We start from the raw sequence: 27,578 nt of genomic DNA on the forward strand, positions 1-27,578 counted from the left end.
TTAAATCTGTCTGAGTAACATTAAGGAATAAGAAAAGGCTAAAACCATTACTGTTCTCTCTACTTCCTTAAAAACAAATATTTGCTCTACTGTTCTTAGCTTATTACTGAAGTGAACTCCTGTGAAATCAGAGCTATAATTTCAAAGTACAAGTGGCTTTGTACATGAATTCTTCCCCTGCACCTTTCCTTTAACATACACTAGAGATATTTTTTAGGGTCTGCTAATACGTGATGGCCATTTTTAAATACTAAGGCTTAAATATATTTTTGAATAATAAATTTTAGTTTTATAGACAGAATTTTCAACTGTGTAGTCATTAAGGAAGATGAAAGAACAGCTATATTGAAGTTCAGCAGAAGAAACAGATTTTAATAATTCCAGAACTCTGTAACTAATTTGAAAACAAAGTGAAGACACACTATCCCAGCCAGAAGAACAGACTAGATTTATTCACATCCCCCTTGCCTAAAACAACCAAAAAGTGGTTAAGAGATCTGATATATTTTATATCATGCTAGACATCAGGTAATGAAATAGTGATTCTGAGAGATGGAAAACACATGTGATGAGCCCTATAACTGCACTAATGTATTACATTAAGAGAGTTTCCAGGTGAGGGGATCCCAAGCAAAGGTCAGCTGGTTCCTGAGTTGTGGAGGTGGAATGGCACTCTGAGAGTCTTAGGAGATTAAAGTAGGTACAGTTTGTAGGATGAGTACCAAAAATTAGAAACCTGCAAAAAAGGAAAATTCAAAAGCCTAAAAAAGATCCTTCTTGAGTACTGCTTGCAGAGTATATGAGAAAATTGCATAAAACTGGAAAAACTGCTAACTGAAAGAATTAGAAGTTCCAGTGCCCAGCACTCACACAGGGTGGAAATAGTACCTGTTCCCATCAGCCATACTGCATTGGATGGAGTACACAGAAGGGTCATGCCCCAGTAGTGGAGAGTAATAAGCCTTAGGCTGAACACTATTATAGCCTCTCCTAACAAATTTTAAAAGATCCAAAAAGAACAGATTGTCACTAGGTATCTTAACTACATCCTAGGATAAAGCTCAAGAATATTTATAGCAATCCACAGCCATCTAGTACTCAAAGGAGTAAAGCAGTAAACTATTGTGTATCACTTTCCCAAGTAGAAGGGCCAGATGATTATGTGACCAGCTTCTCTACCCAACTGACAAGGGTAAGAGAATAAGTTAATAGCACATAACTTTGTTAATTAAAACTATTGCTATCTGACATAACCTATTTGGGTCACAGTTTTAGTGGTTTCAATCCACAATTGACTCCATTGCTTTTGGGCCTGCGCCAAGGCCACACACAGTGGTGAGAGTACATAGCAGAGCACTAATTTTATAGTTAGGAGGCAAAAGAGAGAGGAAGGGGCTGAGTCCCAGAATTTCTTTCCATGGCACACCACCAGTGACCTGAAGACCTCCTGTTAGGCTTGACTTAGTGCCACCCTAAGAAGTATGCATTTATCACCCACCACATAGACCATTGGGGAACGTTATGATAAATCTGTAACACTTTCTTATTCAGTGTCCTTCCTGTGGAGTTTTAATATTCAGGAAATTACGGAATGTTTATTCCTTTAGTTTGTAGTACTGCTCTCGGTCATTTAACACATGTCAATTAAATTTAATACATAGTTTGTTTGAAGCCAGATACTAACTCTGTAATAGAATAGGTTTATTTTGGCTCAGAGTTTCAGAGGTTTCAGTCCAAGGTTGGCTGGCTCTATTACTTTTGGACCTGAGGAAAGGCAGAATATCATGGCAGAAGAGGCAGCTTGGTAGCAGAGCAAGGGACTTGGGAAAACATGTACCTTTCATGGGCATGTCCCCAGTGTCCTACTGTATCCTTGAATAATGGATTAGTGTGTTATGAAGATAGAACCCTCCTGATCCAATCACCTTTTACCTCTGAATGTTGCTCCATCTGGGAGCAAGCCTTCAACACATGAGCCCCTGGGGACATTGTAGATCCAAACTATAACAATTACCCTCTTTGACTTCTCTGATTCATCCTTATTTCATGGCATCTGGTTTTAAAATTGTTTTTATATTAGCCTCTTTTCAATGACTATGAATGTTAAAGTGAATGTAAATATGACTAAGCTTTGAAATAAATCATTCCTAAAAACTCTTATCCAAATTAAATTTCATATAAGCCCATGATTTTTAAATATATGCTATAAAATACTTATTTGAAGTTGTTAGAAAAACCATTATGCACATGTGCATTTGTGTATTAAATGATGACTAAAAAATGTCAGGGCTTGGTTACTCAGATTTTTTTTATTGTAAGTTTTGACTAAGTCTATACAGACTTAACTTGGTAGGGAAAGGTACATAATCAAAGCTGGAATAATATAGAAATACTATGAACTCTGAAATGTTTGGTGTAATATCTATGCACTAAGGTGGGAATAATCTTGAATTTTTGTTTGTTTGTTTTGAGCCCAAGTCTCATTGTGTATCCAGCTGGCTTCCAACTTGTGATCCTCCTGCCTCACCCTCCTGAGTGCTGGGGTTAAAGGAGTATACCACCACACCCCTTAAAATTTTTAATATACCTTTTTTTCTTTTTGCAGAGTGTATATAAGTGTGACTTCCTGAACTTACAACTTCAGCAACCACTCCAGCTTGCACAGGATGCTATAGATGCTTTTCTGAAGCAACTGAAAAACCCTATTGATTCTCTTCCTGGAGAACTTTTTCATGTGGTTGTTTTCTCTCTCCTCCTTTCCTATTTTCCATCACCCTACCAACGATGGATTTGTTGCAAGAAAGCCCATGAACTGTTAGTGTTAAATGGTTTGCTACTTATCATCACTCCTGATTCCTCCCATCAGAACCGTCATGCTATGATGATGAAAAGCTGGAAGATAGCTATAGAGTCCCTGGGCTTTAAACGCTTCAAGTATTCAAAATTTTCTCATATGCATCTGATGGCTTTTAGGAAAATCTCCCTAAAAACCACAAGTGACTTGGTTAGCAGGAACTATCCAGGGATGTTATATATTCCTCAAGATTTCAACAGTATTGAAGATGAGGAATATTCTAACCCTTCCTGCTATGTCCGATCGGATTTAGAAGATGAACAACTGGCATATGGTTTCACAGAGCTCCCGGATGCTCCATACGACTCAGATTCTGGAGAAAGTCAAACCAGCTCCATTCCCTTCTATGAGCTAGAAGATCCCATATTACTTTTAAGTTAATATAAAAGCAAGGGCCCTTCAGTCTAGACTCCAAACATAATTGCTTACACTAATCAGAAATACTAACATGAACTCAGTACTTAAAACCTGGTTTGCATAGAAGAAATGCACAGGTTTACAGAGTTTGCTATTTTTTTCTACTTCTGGATTTTAAAATTTATTCTTATATAGAAAGCTTAAAGTTTCATGCAGAGTGAGTTCTGTCATAGCAGAAATCACTGTACTTTAGCATTTCGCACTAAGATATAGAAAGGTACCTTTTTTCTCTTTAGTGCTATTGTGAAAAATGAAGCGTAATTTGCTATATATTTTCCTTTCTTCAGTTGTTCAATGTTGACTTTAAACCATTGCAGTGAGAAACTTTAAGATACGTAGAAAGCTGTAGATTGCACTTTGATGACTCACAAGTTAAAAATGACACAGAGATAGGTTGGTTTAGTTGTTTTGTGATGCACTTATGTTTTCCTTTCTTCTAACTAAATTGTTACCTGTTACAGAAAGACATTTTCTATTCAGTTTCATCTGATGATCCATTATATCCTGAGCTTTTTGAAATTGGTGATAACTCTATCTTTTTTCTTCTATTAAGCTCATTTGGCAGCACCAGACATCGGGAGAGTGATTCCCCCAAAGTATGTATTCTATTTTCATTAGCATAATACAGTAAACACCGTTGCCAAAGTAGTATTTTTATAACTTTCTTGTTGTTTTAGGCCTTGGTGTTAGACTATATATTTATCTGTGAGAGTTCACTTTTACTTTTTTTTAAAATTTAGGTTTCATTTACAGAACTTTCTATTTAAGCAAGGAACAATACTCAATTCTGACTAAAAATACTTTAGAGAAAGGGTTTGCACTTGTAAGAAAGTTTATGTTCTATTGAGACCACCATTCCAACTTTCCATTAAGGAGGTGCTGCACTACAGGTTTGGAATTATATTAAAAATGTAAAATTAACCCTCTACTGGTAATCTCAGAAAATGGTTCCTAATTTCTTTGTTAACCCTACCAGAAAATTTTCTTTGAAGAAGATATCATTAGTTGGCTGTGGGAATTCTCCCTTTCCACATTGATAAATGCCTTTCTGTGTTTCTGAATCAGAAGCAAATGATTAAGGAGAAATATAGTCCAAACAAGACAAGTTTAAACAGCTAACAACATTTAGTACATACTGTCTTGTCAGCCAGCAATTGTCATGTAAACTATCATTTTTAAGAGTGCCACTGTGTGGATTTTTTTTCAAGTGGTTATTACATTAAAATTACCTCATACTGAGGTTTTTGCACTGAATATCACAGTTTCAGATTTCATGGTTAGTATTGTGTGTGTGTGTGTGTATTTTTAAAGAAAATTTGCATTTTCGATAGTTGATCCTCAATTTCATAAACTGCACTTCTTTACTCTGGTAAAACTGAGGTTTTTGTGCTTATTGTGAATTACTATAGTTACAGGTCAGATTTTATTTAGGAGTACAAAACTTATCCTTTGAGATATAAATCATTGTGTGTACCCAGTATTTCAAAGTAAATTTCACATGCTAAATTAATGAAAATAACAAGATTGTAATTAACCTAAAAAAAGGTCAGTTGACTAAATGCAATAAATAATTGTTGCTCAAATATGCCATATGTAACCTGAAATTTTTCACTTACTTTCAATAGCATATAATTCCTTAATAATTAGGATTGACTTTTCTTTTAGTTAAGTACTGCAGCATTGTGTTTTATAGCTCCCACAAAAGAGAAAAGGAAAAAAAATTAAGAAGTATTGTGTTCAGAGTAATATAGAACTGTATTCTGGTAGTACCCTTTTTTTCATACCGTTTGTTTTGCTTGGTTTTGCTAAATCCAGTCCTGAGAGCAAAGAAAATAATACACCAAATGAAAATGCTTTGAAAGTAAATGGAAAACAGTGCTTTTGAAAGGCTGGTCAGAGTTTGACCTTTGAGACAGCTTTTGTGTTACATCTAAAATGTTGGTGCTATAAATTCATCTGATTGTTTACAGATGTTGATTCTGCTTATACTCCAAAATGTGCATGATGTATTTTAAGTAGTACTTTAAAGAAGAATCTCTTTATAAAGCTTAATACCACTTAGTATAAATTTGTTTGAATTTATATCATTTGTTACTGTAAATTCAGTTTATTCAGATTAAGTTGGCACAGGATTTAAACCAAGTCATATTCCACCAAGGCCAATTCAGAGTATAAATGTGGAAACGTAACCAGTCATTGTGGTGTGGCACCAGATTACATATATGTTACAACAAATGACATTAATAGGGCCTTCCAATACTGTATGGGTACTCTTCAGAATTATTTCATTTTGATATAAGGAAGTTAAGGGACCTCCCATCATGTTCACAGCAATTTCTCCAAAATAATTTGGTGTTTTAGAAACAAATGATAATCATGTGGCTGGATTCTTCAGGATCATGAACAGATCATGTGGTTTTACTATAGTTGCCAAGTGGTGGGAAGTAGAGTACCTGAAAATGTATGTTTGTGTTTGTTGTATTTTTTCACATTTTGTGAGCAAAGCACATTTATTAAAAATTTTAAATTTTCTAATATTCTTTGTATATTATTTATAAACTGAAACCTTTTAGGTTTTTTTTTTATCTCACTAAATAATTTCAGAATTGGAAAACAATTTAGAATTTGACCTTTAGAATTTCCATCTAGGTTTTATCTAGTCAAATCCCTTAATTTCATAAATTCATTCACTGAGATTCAGAGACTTCAAATGACTTCTCTGTTTTTGTGCATTGTCATGCTGTTAATGGCAGATAATAGCATAAATTCTACCTGGTCATATGGCAACCATATGTAATTAACTTTCAAAAAACATGAACTATGACAATAGATAATATAGTTGAGTATATCTGTTAGGATAGCATTCAGTTTTCTTTAATTCTGTAAACAAATGTTTGTATTCTACCTTGTGTAACATGCTGAGGAGACAGCAGGCATTTGGGGGGATCACAGCCCCCCCCCCCCCGCTTCCATGGAGCTCACAATGTAGTGGAATAGACAAGAGTTCCTTGAAAAATATCTTCCATCTAGGAATGATCATCTACTGATCCTACAGGTTTGCCTGCTCTTAAAATCCTTAATTTGTTCCCTAGTAATGGTACAGGAGGTGAAAAAACAAAAAAAAAGAAAAAACGCATACACACAAAAAACTTTAGCAAATTACAAACACATTGTGGATAAAAGGGATGTATCATTCACCCCGTTCAGAAAAGTGCAAGCTAAATATACATTCTCTGATTGTAAAAAAGATGGGGAAAAGTACAATGAAGCTTGTGCTCCATTTGCCACCCTTTTGTGAGCACAGTACAATGGCAGGATTCCTCTGCAGCAGGTCAGCAGAATGTAGACTTATTTATGTAGCTCAGTGGTAAGAGAATGTGCTTTAATGTGTACAAGGCCCTGGGTTCAATTCCAGCACCTCACACACATACACACTTTCTTCTTAGTGTTACAAATTCTTACATAACAAAGGTAGAAAACTAATTCTTTTACTACTCAAATAATACAGAGGCTTATTATAAGGAGTGCTTGTATACAATAAATTTATTCCTCCCAGTAAAATTAATTGTAGTAACATCCAGTTCAAATAAAAAAAATTATATTCATGATGCACTGTGAACACAAAGCTCTCCAAGAATATTAGTGGTGGCCTTTACTACACAGTACCAAAGAACACTCATGGTACTATAGCTAACAATTGCATTAATCTTAAGGATCTCAAAATTTTATTAAAGGAGAGAAGAACTGGGTTTTTAAAATCCCCATTTGTGTCTCATTGGAGAAATGCAAATGTCAATGGATGGAAAGTTTTTTATTTACCTTAAACTTTGCTTTGAATGTATGTTTTATCCTAAATTTGATGTGCTCAGAATCTCAGTAGTTTGATGTGCATCTATTTTTATATGAGATTCTTGTTGTATTTAGTACTGTTGAGTAGTTACTTGTATTCAATATAAGCAGTGTTTTAACTTATTTTGAACTTTATTTTTAACCATGGTACCTTTGCTAAGTTTTTAGAAAGCTATTCCAGTTTTTGTAATTTAAAATATCACAAGTCTAAATCACATCTTAGTGTTTGTTGTTCTTAGTAATCAAAAATTATTTTTACATCGTACATCTTAATAATTTCTATTAGTGGGCCCAAAATTGGTCATGGCCAATATTAGTTTATTTCTCCCTCAAATTCCTGTTCTTTAACATCTGTTTAGATGAGTTTCAGAGACAAGCTAAAATGTGATAGGATGATAAAGTCAGCAAAAAACAATTATAGTTTCCAAACTGCCACAGTCCTTTTCACTAGAAACCAAGCGATACTAGTTTTCCAAAGCCAGACCAGGATGAAATAATTCCTGGAAATAAAGTAAACAGATGAATGCTGGAAAGAAGAGAGAAAGGTAGGCAAGCTAAACCCTTGGAGACTGGCTGCAGGTGAAAAAAAAAATTCTCAGCAAACAGACTTGAGACCAAAAAAAGAGAAAAAAAAAGCCTAACAACTTACCTATAGAAGGAAGTTTATATTTTCTGACCCCGCTGACCCAACAGCACAGATAAAGTAAAAGAGAGCAGGTTGCTGAGGAAACAGAGTAGGAAGCTAGGAATTTGAAAGAAGATACATTTTGATAGGGAGGAAATGTGGTGGTCTGGAACATTTGTAACCATAGGCATCAAAGTAGGTACCCTGTGGGACTGGAGAAGGGGACATACAAAATGGTAGTTAGGATGTTGGTTTTGCTTATGGCTGACTACCCACTGAATAACTTAATTTCATACCTTAAAAAGTTCACACAAGTCCTTTATAATAAAATGAATAACAAAGACTTTCCTCCCTAAAATTTCACAAGTGTAAAAAGGCTGTATTTTTATGTCATTGGTGAAGAAGTGTCAGTATAGAAAGGTGGATAATAATACTTCTGTGCATTCATTTTATTCCTCAGTGTGAAGCATGAAATTCCAAAGAACCCAAGCACAGGTCTTGCGACACATCATTTTAGATAGTATGCAGTATTCTTAGAACCTATACTTAGAATTGCTTTTCAGTAATGATTTTTCACTTACTTACTAGGCCTTGTGATCTGCTTTTCTAACTGAAGGCTATTGTCACCACATATTAGTGTGTGGTGACAAAATAAAGCAAAATTGTCTCCACCATTAGATCAGTACTGATTTATTATTATTGCACTATTTGTAGTTGAGGCATTTGTGTTGCACTATTACACTGAATTAAGTACTCTAAGAAATGGACAATCTATTCTTTTCAGGAACAGACAATGTAAGAAAAAATACACCAGCATTAGTACAAAGCAAAAACTGCAACATTGAAAAACATTCTTGATTGCATTCGCTGATGGTGCGTATCAATGAAATGTGTTCACTTAACCTTCCTGATACACTGTTCATAACTTACCTAAATGCAAGTTGAAGATGGGAATCCCTCGTCATGGAAGGGCAAAGGTAAGCATTGTGGTCCCTGTATTTCTCCATCTCAGTCTCCTGGCACTCTCTCCATCATCCTTTATGTTAAAGTCCTGGGGGAAAATACGCATGCCCATCTTTTGGAGTAGCTCGTCCCTATGCCTAGAATTTCTACCTCTTACATTTAATTTGCATGGCTTACTCTTTTTTTTGTTATTCAGCTCTCAATTTAAATGACACTTCTCAGGGAGAACTTCCTAGTCCACATAATTTAGTCTTTTCCAAATCACCATAAAGTGTCTGCATAGTTCCAAATATCTAAAATTTATCTTTTTCTGGTTTGTCTATATATACAGGCAAAGCCCTCTATCCTGTCTTTATCCTTGGCTAACAAAAGTACATTGCACAAGCAGCAGATGATCAATAAATATTTGTATATGAATTTATTCTACCTTCCCACATGCAACTGAGATGATACAGGACCATTCTACTCCTAGTAACTTAATTTATGAATCTTTTGGGATGGTCTGACTGTTATATTAATTACTTCATGCATTCTTAGAATTAGGATATAGTTCAGTTTTATTCTTCAGAAAAGTCTGCATTGGTTTACATAAAAATGAAACTTAGACCAGTAAGTGATTTGGAGCCATATAATTTCTCCTGTCTACTGACTTCTGCACATTAAAATTTATAGTATTTTAGGACTCTACATTCTCATGATGTCTATCCAGTTCCCACCTCTCACTCCTGTCCAATAAATACTTAAGTTTGTAACCCACCATTCATTTTTATATCTTTTAATGGAGTATCTAGCAAATTGAGCTCCAGTCCCACATGAGAAGTGGTACCCCAGCAGTGTTAAGAAATGACTCCAACTGCTTTCTTGGCTTTGTATTCAGACAAGTTTCCACCACTAGTTAATGCCAAAAGAAATTTGTCCAAGCAAGCAGTTTCTCCTCAGGACCTATTTCTTAATCCATAAAATTCACTTTGCATGGTTGATAGGTTTAAAAATAATTTCTATAAAGTAAATAACACAATCTTTTTGCACAGTACAGAGATACAACACATTACTAATTTTGCCAAAGTGCTTTTAAAAGCCCTATTCTTTCTTCATTTAGTGTTGCCTGTTCTGTGCCTCCCATGCACATTCACCATTTAATCTCCATCACCAATTCAAAATCTGACACCCATTTCTTAGAATGATACTGAGCAAGTTAAGCTTTCAGTGTTAACTTCACTTATCTTCAATTTTTCTTGCCAATGAATTTGCAGAAAATGATATAAAAGATTCCCAATTAATTGCAACCTACCCTGCAAGGTTTCAGTGAAACTACAAAACAAATCTCAATATGAGGTTGTCTTGTTTCTTTAAAATATGAATTCATGGGTTGGCAGAGTGGCTCAAGTGGTAGAGCACCTGCCTAGCAAGCATGAGGCCCTGAATTCAAACTCCACGATAGCCCAAAAAAAATGAGTTCATAAACAGAAGTAAATCCACTTCTTCAGTATATTTGATTCAACTATCTAATTATTAAGCCTGAGGAAGGCTCCATAACTATAAAGGATACTAGTTAATACAAACTAGGAAAATCATTTCTTTTTAAAGGCAGAGTTTTGCCCTGTACCCAGGCAGGCCTTAATTTGCAATCCTGTCTCAGCCTCCCAAGTGCTGACATGATAGGCATGCATCTCTCTCTCTCTCTCCTCTCTCCCTCTCTCTCCTCCCTTCTCCCCCTCTCTCCATCCCTCCTTCCGTTCCTCCCTCTTTTTGTGGTGCTGGGGATATAGAGATCAGACCCAGGGCCATGCACATGCTAGACAAATTTTTTCACTGAGCTACATCTCCAGCCTGAGAATCACCAGTATTTTTTTCCAACATAGGATTAATGACATCACAGCATTATATAGGAAGAAAACCCTTGAAACAGTTCATTTTCTAAGGTACTGACTTCTCTGGCTCTATAAAAGCATGTTTAATGTTGCTCTACAAAAGCAAGTTGGATGTAACCACATCCATGGACAGTACTGGTCTGAAGCTACCAACTAAAGTTATTTATGGCACTTCTACACACACAGAAATAGACTGGAGACCTGGTGTCCCTTTTTCACATGACAATAGCATAGAAAATTGCAATAGAAGTAACCAAAAAACATTTTTATAAAACATCATTCAGGTTGGGAATGTAGCTCAATTGTAGAGTGCTTGCCTAACATGCCCAAAACCCTGGGTTTAATCAACAAGCATCATATGAAAAAAGTACTGTTCAGTTCTAAATATAGCCCTTTGATAGTCATGATAACTTAACAAATATTTACTAAACAACTATTATGTACCAGGTATCATACTAGGCACTCTACATATTGCCTCACTTTGATCTTATCAAGAGTTTTTTTTAAAGTAAACACTTTTACCATTTTATTAGCAGGGAATATTACTCTTCACGATATTAATTAATCAACAAAGTTAGAATTAGAAAAGTGGCTCCACCAAGATTGACTACCTGATTGCAAAGGTCATGTTCAAAGAAAAACAATATGACTGAATAGAGTTGGTGAGCACTCATCTCCTCCAAAGAAGAATGAAAGTAACATGTATATAGCTGCATTTTAAGGAGAGTAACAGTGAGAGAACACTGAAAATCAAAAGAGAAACTAGAACCTTGTAAGATTCAGAGGCTCAAGACAAGAATGTAGCAAAGGAAACAAATGCCCAGTATCTGCCACCCAGGCTCAGTAGCCTGCAGAGGAGGTCTGCCTTCTTTGCAGGGGGTAAAAGTAAGAGATCCAGTGAACTCTTATCAGTGTGGATGCTTGCAATCCTAGCTACTGGACAATATCACAATTTTCACAGACTTGCAAACCACTTAGATAAGTAATCTGAAATCTACACAGAAGACTGGCCATCTTGAAAAGATACCCTTTGCCTGAACTTTCACTGTTTTAGGGGTCCGAAACCACTACATATTCTGCTTTCTGGGACTCCACACACATTCACTGCACTGGCTCTGGGCATAGCTTCCTCATAAACCCAACTTGGTCCAGAAGAGTGACTGAGACCCAAGTCTGATGTGTGCCATGCACTGTAAGGGCCACATGTTGCAACATGAAGAGGAACGGGTGGTGCTGCCCTCAAGATCCAGGACATTAGAAAACTTGTCCTCTGAGACCAATGGTGTGGCCAACTACATGCAGACTTGGGCTAGTTCCATAACTGAAGGCAGCCACACACACCCTTAATGCCACCCTTCCTCCTTGTGCTATGTGTAGAAAACTGTTAGTGAGAGAGTGGTGAGGGAACACAATGGTTCTCATTGTTGCCCTACTAAGGAGACTTTGCAACTCTGGCTCTGCATTTCCTCCTCCCCCAGGTATACAAAGCCAAAGGTGCTCTCCTAAAGGAACTTTGCCTGGCTCCAGCAGGCACTGTCAGGGAAGGGGCGGAGAGAGAAGTACCACAATTCTTGATGATGCCCTACCTACATGGTTCCCATACCCACTCTGCCCCCACACTTTATCTTACCATCTACTGCCGAGGCTGTGTGTGGGGACCAGAGTGGACAAGAGTGCATGCTGCAGTTTCTGCCACTGCCTCTTCACCATACAGTCTGCACCTGTGCCAGCAACCGGCTGGAGGACGAGTGCTTCAGGACCTTCATCACTGCTTTGGCCACTACTGGCAGAGGCCCTTATTAGTAACAGAGTTAGCATCAAAATTGCCTAAACTCCATCACTTGATAGGGGCCACCACTCCTATTATAGGAGTAGCCACACAGTAAGCACCATATATATATATGGTGCTACTGTCTGCACCACACCCACCTAAACTGCTAGGGCAGCCCACAGAGTCAGAGACAGTAGATCTCTCTGATTCTGCCACACTATGCATCATGGCCAATTGTCATAAATCACAGCCATGGAGGCTATAAGAAGACTAAACTATAGTGCTCATCTAAAGATAAAACAAACTGACACCCCAAGAAACATCTTTAGGAAAAACTACACCATAAAAGTGGTAGAGATGTGTGACCAGCCAGATACACAAACCTCAATGTAGAGCACAAGAAATATGAAAAAAGTAGGTAATATGGTACTTCCAAAAGAACATGCAGATTGCAACGAAACTAAAATAGATGAAATGTGTGATAAGGAATTTAAAAGAATAATTATAGCTAGGCATGGTAGTATAATCGCAGTACTTGGGGGGCAGAGAGAGGAGAATCATAAGTTGGAGGCCAGCCTGGCTACACAGTAAGACCCTATCTCAAAAATAAATAAATGGGGCTGGAAGCTCAAGTGAAAGAGTGCCTGCCTAGCAAGCACAAGGCCCTGAGTTCAAACCTAGTACTTTAAATAAGTAAACAATAAAATGATTATGAAAATGCTTAATGGCCAAGAGAACACTGATAAACAGTTAGCAAATGAATGAGAAATTCAGCAAAGAGGAAGATTTTAAAAAAGAACTAAATACAAATTTTTGAAATATGGAGTTTATAAGGTAAGTGAAAAAGAACTAAATACAAATTTTTGAAATATGGAGTTTATAAGGTAAATGAAAAATAGTTGGTCAATAGTACATTAGACCAACCAGAAGAATATATGAACTTGAAGCAGGTGTTTTGAAGAGAAGGGTGGAGCAGGGGAGGTGTGGAAGGAAGGGAATTTAAGATCTTTAGAACACTATAAGACAAACATGCATTTTTTTGTTTGTGAGGAGTCAATATTTAAGGGCATAGAAATCCTATTCAGTGAAATAATAGCAGAAAACTTCCCTAATTTTGGGACATCCCAAAATGTAGACATCCATGTACACAAGGCTTATAGGACCACAAAAAAGCATAAATAAAAAAGACCTTCAACACAGTACAATATAGCTATATTGTCAAAATATAAGACAGAGTTTATTTGCAAAAGAAAAGTGTTAAGTCACATTTAAGGGGATCCCCAGTAGACTAACAGCATAGTCCTCTGCAGAAAGCCTATGGGGTAGGGGAAGTTGAATAATGTATCCCAAGTTCTGAAAGAAAACAACTGCAAACAAAGATTACAGTACCTACCAAGGCTATGCTTCAGAAATGAAGAAGTAAAGACCTTCAAAGCAGCAAAAACAGAGGGAATTCATCACCATCAGACCATCATTACAAAGATCCTTATGCAAATCCTACATGCAGAAGTGAAAGAAAGATGGTTATCATCATGAAAATATAAATTGCACTGAAAGAGTAGATAAAAAATAGAAAAGAGTCAAACATCAATACATAAGTCATCAAATCATAAAGATGAATAAGACAGGGAGAAAAAGGAATATTCAAAATACAAGAAAACAAAAATGACAGAGTGAGTCCTTACCCATCAATAATAATTCTGAACATAAATTCTCCAACTAAAAGATGCATACTAGTTTTATGGATTAGTAAAAAGAGCCAACAATATGGTGCCTATAAGAAACTCACTTATAAGTAAAGATACACACAGTGAAAATGAAAGGTATAAACTGATATTCCAAGCAAATGGAAACCTGTAGTGAGCAAGAGTAGCTATATTTACATCTGAAAAAATAAGACTTTAAGACAAAAAACTAGGGGCCAAATGTGATGGTGCACGCCTGTAATCCCAGTTGTGTGGGAGGCAGAGATGAGACGAATGCAGTTCAGAGCCAGCCAAGACAAAAAGCAAGACCCTATCTCATAAACAAGCCAGGCACAATAGGGCACATTGATAGTCCCTGCTATGCAGGAACATTGGTAGGAGGACTGCTGTCCAAGGATGGCCCTGGGCAAAAAGTGCAGAACCTACCTGCAAAATAAAACAGAAAAGGCTGAGAGTGGGACTCTGAGTTCATACCCCAGTACTGTCAAAACAAAAAAACAAGGAGAGCCACTATGTAATGATCAAAGGATCAATCCAACAAGAAGATATGATTATGAATCTATATGCACCTAACGTCAGAGTACCCAATTTTATAAAACAAACACTAAAGGGAGAAACAGGATCCAGTACAATATGGGATGTTTCAGTACCCTATTTTCATCAATGACAGATCATCCAGATAATTTTTAAAAATCAAAGAAACATTAAATCAAACTTAAAGACATTTACAGAACATTCCATCCAACAGCTGCAGATAACTCATTCTGTTTATCGGCACAAGGAGCTTCCTCTAGATTATACTATACCGTAGGCCACAAAACAAGTCCTAACAAATCTTACAAAACTGAAATCATATCCTGTATTTTTTCTTTTCTTTTTCTGTCTTCAAACAAAAATCCTTATTTACTACATTTTATTAGCATATATTAATGGTACAAAAGCATTTCATTGCAGTATTTCTATACACGCATATGATGTACTTTCATCATAGTTACCCTCTCTACTACCCTTATCCCTCTCACCCTTGGTTTTTTTATGATTTTAATAGGCTTCATTATGCTATTTTCATTCACATAGACAATATACTTCAGTTATATTTACCCTATCACCCTCTTCTCTCACCCTTCCCACCTCTTGCTTATTCCCTAACCATCTCCCTTTTATATTCATGCCATTTCCCCCACTTACATCCAGATGTTGCATGTGATAGAAAACGTGATAATTACCTTTCTAAGTCTGGCTTGTTTCATTTTTTGTGATGATCTTCAGTTTAATTCATTTTCCTGCAAATGATATGATTTCATTCTTCGTTATGACTGAATGATAATTCATTGTGTACATATACATTTCCTGATCTATTCATGAGGTGATAGATAACTAAGCTGATTCCATGATGTGACTGTTGTGAATAGTACAGTAAACATTGGTGTACAAATATCTATCATATTCTGATTTGGATTCCTTTTATCCTGTATCTTTTCTGCTCACAATGAAATAAAAGTAGAAGTCATCAGCAAAATATATTTTAGAAATTACACAAATGCATAACACTGATAGCACCATTTTAAATAAACCATGAGTCACCAATGAAAACAAGACTAAGAAAAATTCCTTGAAATAAATGAAAATGAATATACAACATACTAAAAGTTGTGGAATGCAGTAGCAGCAACACTAAAAAAAGAAGATTGTAGTAATACTGCTATTTAAAAAAAAAGATTTCAAATAAACAACTTAATGATCATCTCTAGGACTTAGAAAAGCAAGAACAAACCAAACCCAAAACTAGTAGAAAGAAAAAATAATAAAATATCAAAGCAGAAATAGATGAAATGTAGGAAAAAAGACTATACAAAGAAATCAATTAAACTAATCTTGAGTTTTCAAAAAGATAATCAAAGTAGAAAAACTTTTAGCTAAGAAAAGTATAATTAGGGATGAAAAATGAAATACTACAACTGCTACCACAGGAATACAATAGATCATTAGGAATTGTTAAGGAAAACTATAACAAATTGGAAACCTAGAAAAATAGACAAATTTCTGGACACATATTATCTATCAAAGTTGAGCTATGAGGACATAAAAAACCTGAATAGACCAGTAACAAATAATGAGAATGAATCAGTAATTTAAAAAAATTCTCACAACAAAGAAAAGCCCAGCAATAGATAACATCACTGTTGAATTTTACCAGACATTTATAGAAGAACTAACACCAATTCTTCTCAAATTACCCCGTAAAATAAAAAGGGAGGGAACTCTTTCAAACTCATTGTATGAGTCCAGAATTTCCTTAAGCCACACAGGAGCATAATAGCAACAAAAAGGGGTGGGGGGGGGAAGTTATAGACTAATATTCTTGATGAAAAGAGATGAAAAAGATTCTCAACAAAATGCTAACAAGTCAGAGCTAGATGTGGTGGATCATTTCTGTAATTTCAGCACTTGGGAGGCAGATGCAGGAGGCTTATGAGTTCAAGGCTACAAAGTAAATTCTACAGCAGCCTGGGTTATACAAAAAACCAAAATACTAGCAAATCAATTTCAGCAGGATATCAAAAAGATCATTCACCATGATCAAGTTGGTTTCATTCCAGGTATGCAAAGATGGTCCAACAAATCAACAAATATAATATGGCACATTAATAAAATGAAGAATAAAATCATATTATCTCAATAGATGCAGAAAAGCACTTGATAAAATTCAACATCCCTTCATGATAAAAATCCTGAACAAACTAGGTATAGAATATTGTATGTCAATATAATATAGGAGATATATATATCTCCCACAGCCAACATCATACTGAGTAGGGAAAAGCTAAAGGTATTTACTCTAAGATCAGGAGCAAGAAGACAAGGGCATTCAGTCTCACCACTCCTATATAATAGAGTAATAGAAATTTTATCCAGAGCAATTAGGCAAGAGAAAGAAATAAGAGGTTTACAAGGAGGAAGGGAGAAATTCAAAATATCTATACATGCAGATAATATGATTTTATATACAGAAAAACCTAAAGAACCAACCAAAAGATTATTAGAATTGATAAACAAATTCAGTAATGTAGCAGGTTAGAAAATCAATATTTAAAAATCAGTAGCTTTTCTATGTATTGGTAAACAATTTTCTGAGAAAGAAATCATCAAATCAAATCACATTCACAATAGGTACAAAAAAATGATAAAATACATGGGATAAATTAACCAAGGACATGACAGACCTTTTCAAATGAAAATTATAAAACACTGAGGAAAGAAATTGAAGAAGACACATGCACAAAAAGGGAAGCCCAAATTCATGGTTAAAAGAATTGATATTGTTAAAATTTCCATACTACCCAAAGTGATCTTCAGATTTAAGCAATTCTCATTGAATTCAAATGACATCCTTCATAGAACTAGAAAACAGTCCTAAAATTCATATGAAAGCAGAAAAGTCTTTGAAGCTATCTTGAGCTTGTGGATATCCACATGCAGAATATTGAACACCCTTCACAGAATTCAACTAAAAATCAAAATCTAAATGTAAGACCTGAAATTCTGAGACTACTAGAAGAAAATATAGGGGAAACACTTAAGACCTTGGAATGATCTGGACAGGACTTCCAAAATACAGGAAACAAATGTAGAAATTGACAAATGGGATTACACTGCACTAAAAACCTTCTGCAAGCAAAGGAAACACCAACAGAATAAAGAGATAACCCTGAAAATAGGAGAAAATATTTGCAATTTATTCATTTGACAGAGCATTAACATCCAGAATATACAAGAAAAATTCAAAATGTAATAAAAACCAAGTAACCCAATTAAAAAATCAGCAAATGAGAAAAAGTTCAAGGCATTAAAAATATTAAGAATTATGAATATGGAGGCTGACAGAGTGGCTCGAATTGTAGGGCACCTGCCTAGCAAGTGTGAAGCCCTGAATTCAAACCCCAGTCCCACCAAAAAAAAAAAAAAGAATTGTGAATATAATAAAAGTTAAGGCAATACTTTTGGAGGGTTTTAAACATCAGACTAAAAAATGTGAATTCTAAAAACACAGTACACAATTACTGGAAGAATTTGAAATTACTGGAAGCTTGAGAATCCTGTAATAGACTAGTATTTGGGGAAGGTTAATCAGATACCAGTATGCATTTGAATAAACAGAAACTACAGAGAAGCTACATAATTCATTCCAAAAGACATGGGCTTGAAATACAGTAAAAGCAGTAGAAACAGAGAAAGTGGAAGGCTCTACATAGCGAACACAAAACCAAGGAGGTGAGCAGAGAAGAGGTCAGTTTGGGAAATAAGGCATTTAGACAAGTTTAAAATGCTACCTGGAGTTCAGGAGAGCTCGCAGTACATAAACTTTGAGAATCAGCTGCAGAGAAGCTGAGAGTTAATATTAACTCTTTGAGAAGCTGAGAGTTAATATTAAAATTTAGTAAAGGAGTAAATAAAAGGAAAAGAAGACCAAAATAAACTTCAGGGAAAATTCTATTTAGGAGGAACTGGGATCTGATTTTAAAATAATTGGGACAAATAAAGCGAAGAAAATATAGTCAGAGATGTAGGATGAGAATTAGAAGATAGGTTTTCCAAGCTAATGTAGAAAGCATGGTCACCACATTACCACACTCCCCCAGTGCTCTCACTGGTCTTGAGTTTTCAGTTAATTTTGTAGTGCGAAGGAGGGGACAGTTTGGCAGGAAACTCAAGCTTAAGGAAACTGGACCTGAAAAGGGTCACAAAGCACTGAGGATAAAGTAACCAATAAAAATTGAAGACAACCATATATGGGTTAAGCTTTGTTTCTCACTTCTGTTCTCTGCTTGAAAGGCTATATAAGGCAAAGCCCCTTTGTTCTCAGGGCTCAGCTTTTGGACATGAGACCACTGAGTGTGTGCCAGCACAATAAAACATTGCTTCCTGAGGAACTTCCTCAGTGTCCTGTCTCTCTGTTCAAGAATCCTCAACATTTCTGGGGATTCTTGTCTGGGATTTGGAGACGGTGTTTGTTTTTTTTTTTCACCTCCCTTGTCTCTGGGGTGCATCCCCTGGACCACCAGGAGAAGTGATCCCACCAGGCACCAACAGACGGTTTGATCTGGAGGAGGGACTCGCCCTCCCAGTGAGTTGGAGTGAGGGCCTTGGACTCACAATGGAACCCAGAGAGATGCAGGAACCAGTGAAGGGCATGCCACCAATCAGACTCGCAAGAACCCAGGTTCAAATATTAGGCCTGCCCCTAAGTTTCAGAAGGGGAGCCTGATCACCTCCTGGAGTCACCCAAGTAACTTTGAGCAAAAGCAAAACCATGACTCCTAGGCACTGGAAGCAGGGCAGAAACATTGGATGCCTACATATGAATGTGTATGAATGAGACATAGCCTGGCTATAAAACGAAAGCGAGTCCTGATCTGCAATTCCATGGTGAACTCATATGGTCTAGGGTGAGCCCTGACAGGGTCTCTGGTGTGAGGATTGTATGGACTCCACTACAGCTAAGAGATGCCTAAATTCCCATGAGGGGAGGACCCTGTGTAGGTACAGTTCCTTGCCAGGTGACTGCATTCAGGTCACCAATAAGGGGCACATATTGTTCTTCCCTGTGTGTTGGAGAAGAGGACCCCTTACCTCTCCTCCAGAACCCCCTACACCTCCGTGTTTCTGTCGTGACATCTGGTAATGGGAGGAAATGGGTAGAAATCAAAGTAAAGGCACCCCCTTGGAGTGTATGCTTATAAACTTTAAAAAGGGATGTAATGGAGACTATGGAGTCAAGTTAACTCCTAACAAGCTTAGGACCCTTTGTGAATAGATTGGCCTGCTTTTGGTGTAGGGTGGCCCCTAGAAGGATCACTAGACAAGACTGTAGTCAATGAAGCTTAAAGGGTAATTGTAGGGAATCTTGGACACCCAGATTAGTTTCCCTACATTGATTGCTGGCAGGATACAATTCTTAGCTAGGCTGTGTGGCTAAGATCCTGTCTGGAAAAGACCTAGAGGATCATGCTAACAAGGGTAGCTGCAACTTCCAAGTGTAGGGAGAAGCCAAAGGAGCCTGTACTGTCCAAAGAGCCTGAGGAAACACCACTGCACTATGTGCAGTCACCAACACCCAGTTCTGTACCCCTGCCTTTGACATTGAATGGGGAAGCCCAAGGGCCAAATACACCTGTAAAGTCTGGCCCAGAAACCTTGGGGGTCTTGACTCCCCTGACTTCCTTGGGTCCTATGGATCCTAAGTCCACTTCAAGTCTGCCAGTTCTCACCCCATATCCCCCTTCAATCAGAGGTACCCAACCAATCCCAGCAAGGTCCCCTTTCCTCCTTAGAATCCCAGTGCTCTCCAGATGCCCCTGAGAGAAGCCCAAGGCCTGATATATTATGACCAGCATGGTTAAATACAAGAAGGAGGGTGGACATTCATCTACCAGCCCTTTACCACCACAATCATATATCCTCCTTCACAGAAAAACCTCATGCTCTGATTGATTTGATGCAGTCTATCATATAGACTCATAAATGCCCCTGACAGACTGTTGACAGCTTCTTCTGACTCTGTTTAATACTGAAAAGCAATGCCATAAAATGTTCGTGGTTCTGAAGTGGCTGGAAGATCATGCCCCTGCTGTCACTTCAAATGCCCAAGCCTATGCTCAGGGCCAGTTCCCTGAGGAGGACCCCCATTGGAACCCTAATGATGATTGAGACTACCAGTGGATTGAACTGGTAGCACTATTGGGAGGCATGAAGGAAGGAGAAAGAAAGGCCATGAGCATGAGAAAAACATCAGAAGTTCTCCAAGGACCAGACAAGAGTCCCAGCCAGTTCTACGAGTGTTTATGTGAAGCCTTCTGCTTGAATACCCCTTTTAACCCAGAAACCACTGAAAACCAGCAGATTATTAACGCCACTCTCATTGGCCAGGCCCAATGTGACATAAGGTGAAAACTGTAGACACTGGACGGGTTCACTGGAATGAATGCCAGTCAGCTTCTGGAGGTAGCCACAAAAATTTTAGTCAATCAAGACCAGGAGGCAAAATGGGAGGCCAACAGGAAGATGAAAAGGAAAGTGGACCTCCTTGCTGCAGCCCTTGTTGAGCAGTCAGGTGGACCCAAGTGGGTTGGTCTAAATAGAGGCAGGGGTGGTCACCACAGATGTTGATTGGTGCCCTAGGACACCCCTGCCCCAGGGAGGAATTAGAGTGAAATTAATATGCATACTGTTGCCAGGATGGGCACTGGAAGAGTGAATGTCCCCAGTGGGCCAGGGACCCCAAAATTCCCCCCAGACCAGAGGCAGAGTCTGAATTGTCAAGGGAAAGTATCAGTCCACCCACAGGGAGGCAAGCCCTGGGAGGAAAACATCATTGGAGTGGCAGCCCTGGAAGGCTATAAGGAGGAATAAGACAGACCAGGCTCCATTCTACTGGGCCCCCAGGAGCCTGTGGTCTGAATGAAGATAAGGGGCCATCCCACTGATCACATGGTGGAACGTTCAGTTGTGACACAGCCAGTGGGCCCTCTTTCATGGAAGCATGCAGCTATCATCAGGGATATGGGGAACTGGGTCTGCTGCCCCTTCTTTAATATCTAGACAATGCAATCTTGAGAGCTATGAAGTAAAGCATGAGTTTCTTTATCTCCCTAATTGCCCCATGGCCTTAATGGGTAAAGACTTATGTAAATTGACAGCACAGCAGCCTTAAAACTGAGAGGACCTGAAGCAAGAATTCTAACCCTCAGTTGCACAAGAAGAGGAGTGGAGGTTGTATGCCCCTGAAGGAAGATCTTCTGAGATTTCTGAGCTTCCCTTCAAGATTCCAGGTGTGTGGACAGAAGCCCCCAGGACTGGCCCAAAACATGCCCCCAGTAGTGATGTAAATAAAGCCAGGACCCACCCCTATCAGCCAAAAACAGTACTCATTCTCCACAAGGTCTAGGTCAGAATTCAAAAACACCTAGACAGACTCCTAAAATATGGGATCTTCCAACCTTGCTAGTCAGCCTGGAACACCCCCTTGTTACTCTTCCAAAAACTGGGGACTGAGGGTTTCAGGCCAGTTCAGTACCTCCAAGAAGTAAATTCAGCAATCATTATTCTGCACCCCATGGTCCAGAATCCCTACATGCTTTTAGGGCTCATCCCAGCTGAGACAAAGTGTTTTACCTGCCTAGATCTCAAGGATGAATTTTTCTGCATCTGCCTGGCCCTATAGAGCCAGCCTATTTTTGCCTTCCAATGGGAAAATCCCAATACTGGAGAAAAGGGACAGCTAACCTGGACTCAGTTGCCACAAGGCTTCAAAACCTCTCCCACTATCTTCAGAACTGCCTTGGCATCTGACCTCAAAGTTTTTTAGCCAACTAGCACAGCTGCACACTCCTCCATGGATGGAGGAGTACATGGATGGCCTCCTGCTGGCTGGATCAACCTGGGAGGACTATATGGAAGGGACTTGCCTACATTTCTCTCTTTTATGGGAGACAGGATACAAAGTTTCTCAGAAAAAGGACCAGATTTGCCAAGACACCATCAAATACTTCAGCTTTCACCTATTGCAAGGACAACACAGGTTTGGCCCTGAGAGGAAACACGCTGTCTATTCCATTCTAGCCCCCAAGACCCATCAGAAAAAATCAGAGTTTTTGGGACCTGCAGATTTCTGCCAAATCTGGATCCCTAACTACTCCCTCTTGGCCAAACCCCTCTATAATGCCAGAAAAGGGGGAGAACAGGAACCCTTAGTATGGGAAGAACATGAGAAAACCTTTAAAGAAATCAAGAGGGCACTCACAAATGCCCCTGCTCTAGGCCTGCCAGATATGATAAAGCTCTTTTTCTTATATGTACATGAGTGAAAGAGGACAGCTATTGAGGTCCTGACTCAACTACTAGGCTCCTGGCATCCTCTGGTGTCTTACATGTCAAAACAACTTTATGCTGTTTCCTGATACTGGCTACCTTGTCTGTGTGCCCTACCAGCCACCACCGTCTTGGTGGCAGGAGCAGACAAGGTTACCCCAGGAAAGAACTCACTGTCCAGGTTCCCCACTCTGTCCTGACTCTTAAGGAGTACAAGGCAAATTATTGGCTGACCAACTCTCAGATGGTCAAATACCAGAGTATGCTATGTGAAAACCATGCATGGTTGGAAGTTGTTAAGACTCTAAACCCGGAAACTCTATTGCTGGTTGATTCGGGCCCTCTGGAGCATGGCTGCCTAGAAGTTATGGATGAGGTTTCCTCAAGCTGGCCAGATTTAACCGATCAGCCCATCAGCCATCTGGATGTTGAATACTTCACAGATGGCAGCTGCTTTGTCCGGGATGGCACACACTTTGGCAAGTATGCAGTGGTAACTTTGGACTCAATCACTGAAGCCTATCCACTGTTGGTTGGAACTTCTACACAAAAGGCTGAACTCATCGCCCTCACCCAGGCACTCTAACTCACTGAAGGAGTGCAGGTAAACACCTATACTGACTCTTAAGTATGCCTTCACAACCATTCATGTCCATGGGGCCCTATATAAGGAGAAGGGCCTCATTAACGTGGGAGATAAAAATATCAAGTATAGGCAAGAAATCTTCTAACTGCTAGATGCTTATGGGCCCCTAAATGGGTGGCAGTTATACACTGCCTGAGGTACCAACTAGGAGATGCAACAGGGAAACTGGGAAGCTGACAGAGAGGCCAAGCAAGCAGCCCTCACGAGGAGACTGACCCAACTGCCCTGACTGTGCTTTGTTCCTGTGTTCCTTAACTGAATGGGATCCACGATACACTCCACAAGAACAGGTGTGGTTCAAGACTGAGAAGGGAAGTTTTCTACCAGGCAGATGGTAGAAGTTTGCCAATGTTCACATGGCCATCCCTGAGTCACTGGCTCCCACATTTGTCAAGCAGTTCCACAAAGGAACCCAATCAGGGTGGAAAACCCTTGAGACGACTCTGGCCCAACACTTTTATGTCCCCAAGCTCTCCAGCATAAATAAGGTGGTATGCAAAAGATGTAGCCTGTGTGCCAAAAACAATCCCTGGCAGGGACCAAGAGTGCTGCCCCAGGTGCAAAGTATTGGTGGAACTCCTCTTGAAAACATGATCATGGACTCCATTGAAATGCCACAAGTCCAAGGATGCACATATCTATTAGTGTCTGTCTGCGCCTTCTCAGGATGGGTGGAAGCCTTCCCCACTCAGACTGAAAAAGCCCAGGAGTTGGCCAGATGTCTGCTAAAGATCATCCCTTGGTTTGGAATACCTGTGTCTATTGGGTTGGACAATGGGCCAGCCTTCATGGCCAAGATGATGCAGTTGGTGGCTAAATTCTTAGGAATTTGCATAAGGCTTACTGCCCCCAAAGTTCAGGAAAAGTGGAACATATGAATAGGAACCCTAAAATTACAGTTGGGAAAACTATGTCAGGAGACCCATCTGCAGTGGGATCAGTTACTACTCATAGCATCACTAAGGATTAGGTCCAGCCCCATGAAACAAACAGGACTTTCACCCTTTGAAGTCCTTTATGGATGCCCATTCCCACTTAATCAAAGGTATACAAGGGACCTCAAAAAAATAGGTCACCTCACCTTGAGAGAACAGATGAAGGCCTTCAGGGTGACTCTCTCAAAAATCAATGTCTGGGTCTGGGAGAGACTTCCCATTAGCCTGACAACTCCCCAACACCCTTACAAACCAGGAGATGCCATCTGGGTAAAGGAACAGAATGTCCAACCATTAAAACCTCATTGGGGGGGTCCTTTTGTTGTTATTTTGTCTACCCCCCACTGCAGTTATAGTAGCAGAGATTGCTCCCTGGGTCCACCACAGCCAGATAAAACCAGCTTCTCTCAAATAGGAATGCATCCCAGATCCAACCTCATCGTGCAAGGTCACCCTCTGAAATGCCATGCCCCTCCTCAGCAGTTCCCTCCAGAATCTCCAGCTAACTCCTGGGGGCAAGTTGACAGCCTTGCTTTAGTTACTCTGGAGGCTGACTAATCTACGCATGGTAGAAGCTTGAGGAATCGCCTGCCTCTTCCTAAGGATGAATCCTTTCTATGTTTTCTTCTTGTTAAACCTAATTAGTTTCCTGCTCAGGGATGCCCAAACTTCAAATTGTGACTTATGCATATATACTACCTGGGAAGGAAGTGTGGTTACCAGGACATTACTTTTTCATACTTACTATTCATGTGCAAGCCCTGTCATCAGGTCATGCACCCACAACTATACCACCTATTCCGTGTGCTTCCATGGAAATTAGCATATCTGCTTCAACCCCTCCTACTGCCCTCAGGAGCAATGGCTAGAAGCCCAAAGCTTTCACAGTGCTAGGGACCTCATAAGCCGTGGCCAGGTGTTCAAACCCTGATAAACCAGTATCAGTGTTCTTTGATGTATGTGCAGCCATAGGCCAGGATACATGTAGAGGCCACTATTGAAAGAAAAACAGCTGCCCATGTAATGATGCTATGGAAATATAAATCCCTAAATCAAGATTATGCTTTCTGACCCTAGGTGGGTCAGAAATAGGTGGGGAGGGATAATGTAGTCGAGAGGAAGGGACAGCATGGCAGGAAACTGAAACTTAAAGAATCTGGATCTGAAAAGGATCAAATAGCACTGAGGATAAGGTAGCCAATAAAAATTGCAGACAACCATATATGGGCTAAGCTTTGCTTCTCTGCTTGAAAGGGTATATAGGCAAAACCCTTTGTTCTCGAGGCTCAGCCTTTGGACACAGAGTCTGCTGAGTCCGTACTGGCACAATAAAATGTTGCTTCCTGCAGAATTGCCTTGGTGTCCCATCTCTCTATTCGAGAATCCTGCAACAGTATCATTTCTGTATTGGTTAGAACAGTGATTCCCAAACCCTGCATCTCTCATCATCACCAATGAATGAGAACTTTATAAAGAATCTGGCCTAGCACTGGATATAGTGATGCACACTTATAATCCCAGCACTTGAGAGGCTGAAGCAGGAGGATGGAAGTTCCAGGCCAACCTGGGCTACATAACAAGACGTCTCAAAACAACAACCAAGGAAACAAAAAACAAGTCTGGAGGCAGCAATTTTAGAACTTACCACTCAGTATATTTTCTATACTGTCTGCAAATCTGTGTAAGTCACTAAGATAGAATTTGGGTTATAAAATGAAAGGGAAAGTAGTGGATGCTGAGAATCAATACATACACATAAAAGCTGTTGAAAATTAAAGGAAAACTATTAAACTCTTAAGGTATCTATAAATGGAATGATTGGATAAGTAGGGGAAGAAAGGTGAAGACAGTTGGGCCAAATCCTTTTACAAGTTATTGCTTTGTCTTTATAATTAGATGTGACAGAGATAAAAGAAAGGATATAATGTTATGAATATCTGTAGCTACCTCGCCTCACTTTGCTGAGTTCTTTATATTAGGCTGTTGAGCTGAAACATCAGAGAAGGAAAAAACTGAAAGAAACCTTCAGTGGCTCAATTGACTTATATAAAAGTGAAAGTGGTTTATGAATGACAACATTCAGGCACTGTTCTAAATATATAGACTACCTCATTTAATTGTCACAGCCATTTGAGTAAATGTGATTTCCATTTTCTAGACAGGGAAATGCACAGAGCTCATAGGTGATGCAGATGGAAGAAATTGTTGAACTCTGTGTCTTCATCACTACCCTACACTGTTTCACATAATAAATAATAAATGGCTAAGTCAAGGTGTAGGCAGAGAGGAAAATTAACCAATGGAACTCGTGGTAGAAGACACTATTGATAGTGCATGGAGAATAGCGAGACAGAGGATACCAGGCAGGTTTTCAAAATTAAATATAGAAATTAATAATTTGAAGTGACAGGAGGCACAGACATCTGAACCTAATCTTAAAACCTGGGCTCTACACTTAAAATCTTTGATGCTGTAGATCTGTGGATAGGGGCTGATAATTTTCATTTCTAACTAGTTCCCAGGTGATGCTGATGGAGTTGGTCTGGGGACCACACCTGAAGAACCACTGTCCTAGTGAAGGTAAGAATTCAGTAGTTCTCAACTTTTGCTTTACATTATAATCATTAGGGTAGGGAAGAGAAGACATTCTAAAAATGCACCTAGGGCTCTCTCTACAGAGTAACTTAATTGGTATGGGCTGGTCCTGGTATGGGTATAGGTTAGAAATCTTACAGATGATTCTAAGTAACCAAGAGTTAACTTTGCTTACTTAGTGTGAGCACAGTGATGAGAGGAAAATACCTGTCTTCTTCCACAAAAGGTGGTTGACTTTCAGAAAGCTCTGCTTGGTGGCCCAGAACTTGTAGCCAAAAAACAGACGGAGGTTGAAGTCCCTGCTCTTAGTTATGAGGGCCTGGAATAATATAATTTCTCTGGACCTTGCTTACTTTATTTGTAAAATGATGTTAAAAATATTTACATCAAGAATTTTTCTGAGGATTATATAGTGTAGGTAAAAACACGTTGTAACTTAAAGTGTTACATAGTATTTGAGTGAAATTATCTAATTGAG

General features: G+C 38.8%; 1 protein-coding gene and 1 long non-coding RNA gene across 2 annotated transcripts in view; one reads left to right on the forward strand and one right to left on the reverse strand.

Moving 5' to 3' along the window:
- Positions 1-5,808, forward strand: part of Samtor (S-adenosylmethionine sensor upstream of mTORC1) — a 73,352-nt gene extending 67,544 nt beyond the window's left edge. The window contains exon 5 of the mRNA XM_074064639.1: positions 2,606-5,808. Coding sequence (XP_073920740.1) covers positions 2,606-3,235 — 630 coding nt within the window. The 3' untranslated portion in view covers positions 3,236-5,808. The remainder of the gene's footprint in view (positions 1-2,605) is intronic.
- Positions 1-18,419, reverse strand: part of LOC141420537 (uncharacterized) — a 34,410-nt gene extending 15,991 nt beyond the window's left edge. Inside the window, exons 1-3 of the long non-coding RNA XR_012445084.1 lie at positions 18,388-18,419; positions 15,283-15,339; positions 8,676-8,796 (exon numbers count right to left, since the gene is read on the reverse strand). This is a non-coding gene — a long non-coding RNA (uncharacterized lncRNA). The remainder of the gene's footprint in view (positions 1-8,675; positions 8,797-15,282; positions 15,340-18,387) is intronic.
- Positions 18,420-27,578: the final 9,159 nt, after the last annotated feature.

Source organism: Castor canadensis, chromosome 2 (assembly GCF_047511655.1).
Source record: "Castor canadensis chromosome 2, mCasCan1.hap1v2, whole genome shotgun sequence".
In the NCBI taxonomy this organism is placed as follows: domain Eukaryota; kingdom Metazoa; phylum Chordata; class Mammalia; order Rodentia; family Castoridae; genus Castor; species Castor canadensis.